The following is an 11,114-nucleotide window of genomic DNA, read 5'->3' as shown; positions in this document are numbered from 1 at the left end:
GTGCTAAGATTTTGGATGGTTGTAGAAGGAACGGGGAAGGGAATGCCTTCATTTATTTTTCCCAGACTTGCTGATTGTATTCTTCGGTTCTGCCCCATTTTGGTAGCGCCCCTGTATTTGTCCGAGGCACTGCCAGGTTTTGAGAGAGAGTCCGGGAGAAGGGGGTGGAGTCAGTGCTATACGCCAGCACACGGTGGGGGTCAGGGAGCCTGGGCTCAGTGCCCTGAATGGAGTTTCTCGTTGCCCTTCAGATGAGCTTCAGATCTGAAAGATCAGCTTTCAAAAAGAGAATCGGAAATGTTGGGCGACCAGTTCTAATTTTTTTATTTGACAGCCAGTCTGTCAGTGTCAGGCCAGTTTGACCCCGTTGCTGCGCTGTTGCTTCGCACCTTCAGCAGATTTATGATTTGGATGTTTTTTTAAAGACTGCCAGAAAACCACGAAGCTGACCGAAGGTGGGATGCAGCAGCGCAGCAACACGGTGAAACGGGTGGTGGGATGAGCGTACTGTGAGGGGGGGGGAGGGGGGTTGGTGGAGAGGTGTTGGGGTTTGGTGTTGTGAGGAAATGGTGAGGGTGACGAGGAGTTGTGATGAGGGCATGAGGGGATTTTGGGGGCTGTAAGTGAGGTGCGTGGGGGTAAGAGAATGAGGGGATAGTGTTGGGGTACAGATGGGATGGTGGGGTAGAGGGGTTGTAGGAGGGTAATTAGGGATGGTGAGGTATAGGAAGGGTAAGGTCGGGTCCGGGAAAGGTATTGAGTTGGCAAGGTGTGTCGTTCGGGCCCAGGGGTGGGGTGGATTGGGTTGTTGGGGGTGGCTCTGGTTGGGCTGGGCTGGGCCGGGCCGGGAGACCATGTCCTACTAGATGGGGAATCCTGCGGGGTTGAGGTGCTTAGTTGAGATGTGGGGTGTCCCCTGGGAGGTTGGGGGTGTAGTGGGCCCACTTCGAGGTCGGGGGAACCGAGAATCGGGGAGTGTATCCCTTGCAGATCTCAGTGTAAAATAGTTACTCTGGAGTGCTTTTACTTCTTCTAACTCTTTCAGAGTAACGAGTGTAAAACTAGTGGAAACATCCGACGTTCGTGATTTAAATCGCTTTGTCAGATGGTCCCAGCCCAGTGCAATTGTCCGGGGAAAGTTAGCACTTCTGAACAATTGCCGCATAAATCCTTCCTTCCCTGGGAATGTTCGAGAGGGATTCCCAAGCACACCTTTGAGTTATTCCTCCAAATCCGACACTCGGGAGCCACGAGCTTACGGCCCAATATTACCTGGTTTGTTACTATTCCAGAGTCTGGGAATGAAACACTATTTATCACTAGGAGATTGTTTAAAGAAAGGTTTTACAAGTTTCTACATCATCATGTATAAATATTTTATATTTTCCCCGCGTCTTGACTGTGATAGAGAAATTCAAACAGCATTCATTAGATTCACCCGGCCGGTCTGGTAATGTTACCACTGTGCTAACGTATCCCCTTTACATAAAAAAAAAATCAGAATCTCATCCATGAATTTCTGTAGTTGCTTTTATTATAAATGTAACTTGCAGATGACAGTAGATTGCTTTTTTAAACTGTGTAATTAAACTCAACAGTCAGTGATTACTTAGTTAAAAAAAACCATGAAAACAATTTTAACTAAAGCATGAAATACATTGCTCAGTTCTGTATGAAACCACAAAATTAAAATGAGCACATTTTCCAAGCCTGCAATTTAATGTTAAGAGGCAAAAAACACTTATTGAATGTAATTTCAGAGATTACATGCAGCGATCTGCAAATTAGTCTGCTGCATTTAAAACCATTTAGAAAATTAGCAGCCCCTTCTAATGTATTTGAAAAAAAAGGTTGTCAGCAGTATGCCTGAATTTAATACAATACACTGCATGGATTCAATTTCCCTTTTACAACTTCACCCATCTCTTGTACCCCTTTTTCAAAGTTTCCACTCAAAAGAGGAACAAATACAACCCGTTTTCTAGATCTGCTTAAACACTTCAGCATAAATAGAGATTCCCCCCTCACCCACACAATTTGGAAGCTAAAAGTGAAGCATAGACTTAAACACGGTGTCTCTCCATGAGATCGTCATCACTTAAATCTGAATCATCGTCATCTACCTCCCCCTCAATGACTGATCGTTTGCCTTTGCAACAGGAGACAATTAGCCCAATTAGAAAGACCTGTGGACATAAAATAGTCCCATTAATGCAAATCATGAATTGAAACATTAGAAAAGGTAACTTTTTAAATAAGAACTGTTCACAGTTACAATATCAACCGAGATGGAGAGAGAACACTCTAGAAACCTGGACCACAGAAAATAAGCATGTTGAACGATGAGGTAATATCAAACACTCCAAAGCCAGGTAGGCATGGTCAGTTTCCTATTTTCATCTGTTTAAGCTCAAACCTCCAAGCACACTACTGAGAAGAAATGTTGCATTTACAGCCTTTCTAAATTGCGTCCTTTTCCCTCAATTAGTGAGAACACCAATTTAGTGCCAAATTGTGGGGTGTTTTATATCCATTGCACTTAAAGAAAATAAAGTGATTGTAATAAAAGCCTTGCACATTCTGCATGCGTTAATTTAGAAGTTTGGCCTGTAAGTCATCATTTGCTAATGAAATTCAACATTTATGGGTACCTTTTCCCTCAATACTGCTCTTGGACCTGCTGCTAATGAAGAGCTTGTCCCATGTTGTTCTCAGAACTGAAAGGGCCCCTCTACCAATCCTTATTGGAGACCAGATACAAATGCCACCATTTGCGTCATACCAGCCTATGACAGATGGACCTGAATTCCCCGTCAACTCAGGAAGGAAATCTTAGAAGAGATGGGGGCGATTGGACAGCCAGTGACTTGGGTTCTTCTGCCTTCCCCAACTTATTTCCACTGGAGTTACGATGGCTTTCTGTGGAAAATCCAAGCTCTATGTCTTTCCCGCCAATACAAGTAAAAGAATGAGGTGCATATCTGTAGCTTATAGTTGCCAGTCAGGTATGTATGATTCATCTGGTAGGCCAATGTTTTGTAACAATCCAATGTTTTCCAGTAGTTTTCGAGATCATTTCAAAGATAAAGCCTGGTCAGAAGTTAAATTAAAATAGCAACCAGAATAATATACTTACTGCAATGAACGCCCAGTTTCCAAAGTAGTACACAACATTGAAGAACCAGAATTTGTGAAGAAACAGGTATGTCCTCGTCACTGTGCACTGATCTAAAGTTCAGAGTAAAGGCGAGAATCAAGATCTGAACTCAAAATATGTATTTAAAATTTCACGAGAGAAAGTCAGGTAACAGTGGCAATTTAGTTATATCCTCAATTTGCTGTTCCCTTGTGTCCTGATCCATGTTAAGCAACCTTGAATACAGTACACAAGTGACTATTCAAACTTATAAGACAGGCAACTAGCAGCAGAATCATAGCCATGTTCAAAGCTGTCTAATCCGATGATTCATTGGGCAGTGATTGTAACCAGGAACACAAATGGATTTCCTTCTCCACACATGGCCTCACTGTAGCTAATTCAGGCAGGCCAGGGATTGAACCTGGGTCTTTCTGGTTTGTATATCTCAGCTACTCACTGTTGTAATCAGCTGAACCAGTTGATCAACATCATTATTTTTAATTAAATGGCTTGCTGCTTTATTTGATAGTCCCACTTCCACCTGCCTTTTCTTTCCCCATTTAGTATATGCACATGAATCTTTTAAATAATTGAATGCTTTGTGTACATAAAGAAAGAGATGGTGCAGGCATGACTATCGCAAATGAAATTACAGTTGTTTCAGAAATGCAGTGCTAAATAACACTGTGAAGGTTCAGTGTTGAAGAAATACAGCAGCTATGCACTGGGTAAGCTTGCCTCTTAAACACACATTTATTAATTGCAGTATGTGGCCGTCTTTCAATCTGCCTAGTTGCTTCACTTCAAAATTAGCCGAAAAGCAATATCAGCTGAATTAACCCTCATGAAAACTTACTGAGAGTATGTAAAAGGTCACCTATGATATATTTCACTTGAATTATTGCAATGTTTTCTGGCCAGCCTCCACCCTGTAAACCTAAACTAATTAGATTACCTACTGTCTTAACCAACTTGAATTGGCACCTGCTCCCCTAACATCTCCAATTTAAAATTTGTAGGCTTTAAACCCTTCATGGCTTTGTGCCTCTCACTCCACCATCCTAATAACCCTAAACTCTCAACGGAGTAACCTGGTAACCAGGCCTTCAGCCACTTAGGTCCACACTCTTGAATTCTTTGCCAAAGTCTATCCACCTTGCCAACTTTTATCTTAAACACCACGGCTGAGCTTTTCCGCTCCTGTTCTTTTCAGGTAGGTTTGGTGACAGGAATGAAAACAATTGAGAAAGGGTCAAATTGCGTTTAACGTTGGTGGGAAGTCTTGCCGCGATTGCCCCCCCTCCCAGCCTGTGGCATAACGGAAATCCTGCGTTCAACATTATAATAAACCTGAATCTCATTTTCCGGCCTCTAAGCCTTGACCATCTTCCCTGTTAGATAATCCATTCACATCGGCATGAGGGCACACGGGCGGGAATTACAACTAGCCTCCCACAGCCTGCATCTGGCAGGCATACCTCGGGAGGGGGTCCATTTTAACTTTTGTGCACAAAGGCAACCTTTAAAAATGGTGGCCCTATCTTTAAAATCTAAGTTGTTGGGGCAGGATCAATTAGAGCCCAACTTGTCAGCATTACATCATGGGACATGACCCTTCAGCACTGAGTTGCTAAAAATGCATTGCAGAATGCCATCTTTGGTGCTGGAGGCTACAACGATGCTTTTGCTGCTCGTTGACACACTTTGTGAAAAGAAGTAACATTCCGTCTCACATCTATGGCCAGGCTTTTGGTCACCCTTGCTAATATTTTCTTTCCTCTCTATTCTACTACATATGGGGAAGCTGACCATATGTAAATGATGTAATTCAGGGATGTCTCATGGATGAACAGGAGATTCAAGGTTGCAATCCTTTAGTACATTGGAAGTGGCTGTGTGGCCAAAGGAAGATAGAGAGAGATCACAGCTTACACTAAATCTAACACAGAAAGCTCATAAAACAAACTATGTTTATAAATAGTATATAGAAGAACTGACAATCTTTGACAATACACCTTGACAAGCATTAGGGAAGGGAAACTTCTCTAATGCCTCATTAAGCCAGTGATAGTTCTTAAAAAACGTAATGGCATTAATTCTGTTGTGAAAACAAGCTGATTTTGGGGGGAATTGTGTTAAAAACGGTATCTTGTGTTTGGATGCAAGAACACATTCCTCACTGCACCAATGTTAAGTGAAAAAAGAGCAATGTGGCACCTGGAAGGGATGGTGCAAAACTTGATTGTTAGTGCATCCCAGAGACACTGTGGGGCACAGTTTCACTCTCATATTGGCACTTACATGCTAAAACAGAATTAATACTTTCGAAACTATTGAATTAGAAGTAGGACCAAAACAAAATTACATAAATTTCTCAATTTTTGTTCACAGATCTATATAATTTAACTTCTGCATGTAGCACCTGCCGAAAGGGTATGAGGAGCAGCCTCGACATTTACATTTAACTTGTAAAGAATGTCAATTTTCTTAATTTTCAAGGTCTAAAATAATGTACCTGAGTAAATCACACTTGGAATGCTCACAAATTAGCTGTACACTTTAAATGTTCGAAAAACAATTTCTTTGAACAAAATTTCATCTCCGAACAGAAAGTGATGCGGTCGTCAGATGCCAGAACCTATTTCATTTTCCCCCTCGGTTCTCTTCCCTTCGTTTTAGGGATTGGACTCTACTCCATCTCTTTCTCTCCGAATTCCACATCCCAAATCTAAGGGTGGGATTTCGCAGATCCGTTAGCCATGGGCACAAATCCCGTCATGGCCACCAAAACTCGCGAGAGGGCCTTAACAGGATTTTCGCCAGCGAGATCTTGGTTTGAGATCATCCCTGCCAGTGACATGATCAGATTCACACCCTACTTTACATGATTTATAGCAAGCTAAATATAATTAAATCGCTTTAGGCCTTAGCATCCAGCTTCATGGAGTGTGGCATTGGCACAAATGACTGCATGTATTCATGATGATTACGCCGCACTGTGCAGATGGCTATAGGCTCTGGGGTTAAAAGCTGAGGTTGGCATTGATCCCTGGCTGTGACAAGGGAAGGGGTCGGAGCGGGGTGGGGGGGGGGGGGGGGGGGGGGGGGGGGAAAGAGTGCCCTGATATGTCTGTGGTAGGGGTGGAAGGGAGTTTATTTTTTTCCCCCCCCACAGGTCATGGCTGGGATTGCTGGTTCCATCCAACCAGAGTGACGGCGAAAACGACACCTCACATTTTGGTGTTTGACTGTTGTGCGACAGAGATTCTGGTCAGAAAAAATGGTTGTCTGTCTGGAGAGAAACACACTGTTTTTCAGTCAGAACCTGACACTTTGCCATTGGAAAATTCCGCCCTAAATATTTCACCTTCTCATTTTAAACTTAATGTGGAGATGCCGGCGTTGGACTGGGGTCCGCACAGTAAGATGTCTTACAACACCAGGTCAACAGGTTTGTTTGGAATCGCTAGCTTTTGGAACACAGCTCCTTCATCAAGTGAGTGAAAAGGTGGGTTCCACAACCATATATATATATATATATATATATATATATATAGACAAAGTTAATGATGCAAGACGATACTTTGAATGCGAGTCTTTGCAGGTAATTATGTCTTTGCAGGTCCAGATGGTGCGATTGGAGAGAGGGATAATCACAGGCTAGAAAGCTGTGAATTGTCTCAAGTCAGAACAGTTGATAGGATTCCGCAAACCCAGGCCAGATGGTGGGGGGGTTAATGTAATGAAACACAAATTCAAGGCCCTGTTGAGGCCGTAGTTATGCTTGCAGAACTTGGCTATCAGTTTACTGCTCGGTGTTTTGGAGTTGTCTCGCGTCTTAAAGGTCGCCTTGGAGAATGCTGACCCAAAGATCAGAGCCCTTGACTGCTGAAGTGTTCCGCGTCTGAAGGGAACATTCCTGCCTGGTGATTGTCGCGCAATGTCCGTTCATCCGTTGTCGCAGCGTCTGCATGGTCTCGCCAATGTACCACAACTTGGTACATCTTTTCCTGCAGCATATGAGTCAGACAGCGTTGGCCAAGTCACACGAGTATGTACCGCGTACCTGATACATGATGTTCTCACGTGTAATGGTAGTAACCATGTAGATTATCTGGCACATCTTGGAGGGGGTGCCATGGCACGGTTGTGTGGTGTCGTGGTCGGTGTTCTCCTGAAGGCTGGGTAGTTTGCTGCAAACAATGGTCTGTTTGAGGTTGCGTGGTTGTTTGAAAGCAAGTAGTGGGTGTGTGGGAAATGGCCTTGGCAAGATGTTAGTCTTCATCGATGACGTGTTGAAGGCTGCGAAGACGATGTCATAGTTTCTCCACTCCAGAGAAGTACTGGATGACAGTTGTGTCCCGTGTTTGTCTTCTGAGGAGGTCTGTGTGGTGTTTTGCAGAGCCGCGTTAGAACTGCCGATCGATGAACTTGGAATATATTCCCTGATTTTTTTGAGGCTACCACACATGTACAATCTCTCCATGGTTAAATATGCTGGATTTTTTGAACCATAATGACCTTCTGCTCTGCTTTATTCACCCACCCTTCTTAGTTATTGGCACTTTTGGTGACAGGATCACAGTATTTGCAGGAGATGAGATGATAATCTGACTAGAATAAAAAGTAAAATTTGGTATGTGTTATAGGTATGTTTAGAGAACCCCAAAATGTATCATGGAGTTCACCTGACCCACAACGTTTAAATTAGATTGTGGTATGGGGAGCACACGGCCCACTCGACAGCAGAAATGGAAAAGTACTTTTAAAAGCAAAACAATGTTTATTCTATGAACTCAAGTTAATCTTTTTAAAACATAGTGAACATCTTAGCAACCATTAATTCAAATACAACCCCCAAAAAATACGACAGAGTACTCTTTGTCATCCATAAGGCTTAAAACACCTTTTACCAGAAGCACATCAGGTTCAAGTCACTACTATTATAAGTTTTAAATTACCAGGCTGATTTAGTCTTTAGATTACAGAGAGAGATTCATACACCTTCTGGCTGTGACTGTGACTGCAGCTATCACATCCTGAAGCTGCTCAAAAACAAAAGTAAAAAGCTGACAGACAGCCCAGCTCCACCCACTCTGACATCACTGCAGTAATAAACACCCATTTCTCCAAGGTACTCTCACATGATAGTATGAGAAAATAAAAAGATGAGGAAAGGAAATCAGTTATAGAAGGGAGGAAATGAACCACAGAATAAAGCCAAAAGAAGGAAGAAAATAGTCCATGTGTTCAACAAAGAGAGGTTACAGATCAGCAAAGGAATGAGTATTAAGAATCAGTAATAGTAATGAGTGGGATGACATTAATTACACTTAAACAGTAATTTTAGGTCTCTGCCGAAACAGTTTCTGTAGGAAAAGAATCTATGACTATGAAGCTATGTCCCAAACTGACTCTAAAATGCACTAACAATAAAGTTTTGTAAAACTCCTTCCAAGTACCCATCATACGTCATTTTCTTTCACTATGGGCAGAGCACTTATCCTTTCCTGACGTTGTTTTTTCCTCCTCAATAGCATGTGCCCATTCACTCATTCATTTACTCACCCATTCACTAACATTTACATTTGACCTTTAAACTTACCTTACAGTGCTGTAAAAATTGTGGCATCTTCGCCCCCCGTGCGACAATGTTGTGATGGAGTTCCTTGTGGGCTGTGTATTTTGCACTTCTAAAAGAAATCGGGCTTAGAAAATCCAGCTGGAAACACAGAGCTGGGATCGTTAGGGCGTTGAGAAGGTCGAGCGGAGCCATAATCGGACGGTGACTGTCGCTTCGCGGAAACACGGGTCATTAAGTCAAAGCCAGGATGTCATATGTGGTGCTGCAAACAGCACAAGTAATAATACTAGCCTGAGAACATCTGTGACTAAAGCCGCTGGAGATTGCCTGCCATTACAACAAGAGTTATTTCTTTCAATTCTGGTCTATTTCAGCATTGATGCATTAACATTGACCAGAGTACATTCTGGAAAAAGTAAAATTCTCTTTCTTTCAGAGACAGATAGAAATGGGAATTTAACCACAAACTAGCTAATTAGCATTCTGATCAGGTTTGTAAGCTCGATAGCTACAACTTCGATAGGGTCGTATGTGATACCCAAAAGTTAATGCATATGTTATTTGGACAATGGTTTCAAAGTTGCTTCATGGACTTCCACATTTTTGCACAATCGGAGAGGTCGATTTTTTCTTTTAGGTTGTAAAATCTACCATGTCTCTTCCAACTTTTCACCATTTAATTGTCAAAATTAGGAAAAGTATTGTGAATCTTTTGCTTCACGCGTGCTGTAAAACTGGACCTGCAGCCGGGCATGTAACCATTGTGCAAGTCTGATACAGAGATGCATGCAACAAATTGAAAACAGACATCAGGCAATAGATACATTTATTCCTGGACACACAATAATATATACAGCGCACACACACACAAGCTGGCATCCATCCTGCAAACACCGCCCAAGAGGAGAGCAGAATTACGGAGATAATTTCTGTGCCAGCCGAAAAACAGTTATCCAATTTAATTCCGCCTTCCATCTCTTGATTAAAAAGGCCAAGAAGGAGCCGCACACACATGGGACAGGTTTTTTAAAAAGCAAATCTTCACTGGGATTATTTAACTGCTTCCTCACAGCGCCAGGGACCCGGATTCAATCCCGGCCTCTGTGTGGATTTTGTATGTTCTCCCTATGTCTGCGTCGGTTTCCTCCGGGTGCTCCGGTGTCCAGGTTCTGGATTACGGGGAGCGGGAGGGATGGACAGTGGTGTGTAAATGGGTAGAGTGCTCATTGGAAGCATTAGTGCAGACTCGACGGGCTGAACAGCCTCCTTTTGCACTGTAGTGATTCTATTCTAATACCTTATGGCTATATAAGCTGACTTCAATCACACAGGATATTCTGAAGTAAGTTGATATCAAATAGTTCAGAAGTTTGCTAAGGGTGTATGCCAATGCCCAGTGCAGAATAAGGAACATTCTTTACTGGTTTGGAAAGCTACTCCATCTGGTTATAAGGCTCAACAGGCCGATAAGAATGAAAAAATATTCACCCTGCCTCTAACTAAATTACACTCTTTTGCGTGGACATATGGGAAACAAGAAACTTCTTCGAACCTTTCCTTGTCATATTTTATTGGCAATATCTCGACTGTTAATATGCAGGGCCACCCTGACTCACCTTGAACAAACAGTAGTTCTACAAATGAACACAGTTCACGCACAAACATGTAGCCCTGCGAGGAATGGTACTAACATAAGTGAGATTTTAGTTTAGTTAAATGGCTTAGTGCCCTGGCTCTGGAACTTGTCAAGACTATTTGCAGAAACTAACCTTAGGAGCAGCCACTGGTACAGAAAGAACCATTATTACAACTACAAGGCGAGTATCCTTTATCAAAACCCTTGGGGCCGACTACTTTTGGATTTTATATCATTTCAGTTTTTGGGTACTGCATATAGGCCTAGGTTTACTTGTATTTTGAATGGGCGAAGCCTAGGCTAGCTATCATATAAAATAAATAAAACACCTGGAAAAGAAAGATGTACTACTGAATAGTAAATACAGGGCAAGTTTCCACCCATGGCACAAACAGCATTCTGCTTGTAGGAGAGGGCTCACAAGGTAAATGGTTTAGACAAACAACCAGACTTCACGTGCTAAGGTCAGGTGTAGTTGGTGAGGTTAGTGTCGGCTTGGGTCAGAGATTAACGAGATTTAATAAAGTGCAGTTTTTGGTTGTATTCCTTTTTCCAGACTTACCGATACTTAATCTGAAAGGCAAATCTTAAAAAGCTCTCTTCATAACTTAATGCCATTTGTGCTGCTACTCATCAATATTGTTCAGTGAGTCCCTCCTGAATTAATTTTGAAATATAATTGTATTATATCTGATAATATGGTTGTTTAAGTGACAAATGCTAAATTAATTTATTTTCAGCAACTTTTCCTATTG

General features: G+C 42.2%; 1 protein-coding gene across 2 annotated transcripts in view; it reads right to left on the bottom strand.

Annotated features, from left to right (window-relative positions):
* Positions 1–1,512: 1,512 nt before the first annotated feature.
* Positions 1,513–11,114, bottom strand: part of lmbrd1 (LMBR1 domain containing 1) — a 257,830-nt gene continuing 248,228 nt past the window's right edge. For both annotated transcript variants that reach the window (XM_038800685.1, XM_038800686.1), the window contains exons 15-16: positions 3,137–3,228; positions 1,513–2,186 (exon numbers count right to left, since the gene is read on the bottom strand). In XM_038800685.1, coding sequence (XP_038656613.1) covers positions 2,064–2,186; positions 3,137–3,228 — 215 coding nt within the window. In that variant the 3' untranslated portion in view covers positions 1,513–2,063. The remainder of the gene's footprint in view (positions 2,187–3,136; positions 3,229–11,114) is intronic.

The sequence above is a fragment of the Scyliorhinus canicula genome, chromosome 6, assembly GCF_902713615.1.
Source record: "Scyliorhinus canicula chromosome 6, sScyCan1.1, whole genome shotgun sequence".
In the NCBI taxonomy this organism is placed as follows: Eukaryota; Metazoa; Chordata; class Chondrichthyes; order Carcharhiniformes; family Scyliorhinidae; genus Scyliorhinus; species Scyliorhinus canicula.
Note: the sequence above shows the minus strand (reverse complement) of the source record. Positions and strands in the feature narration are given on the sequence as shown.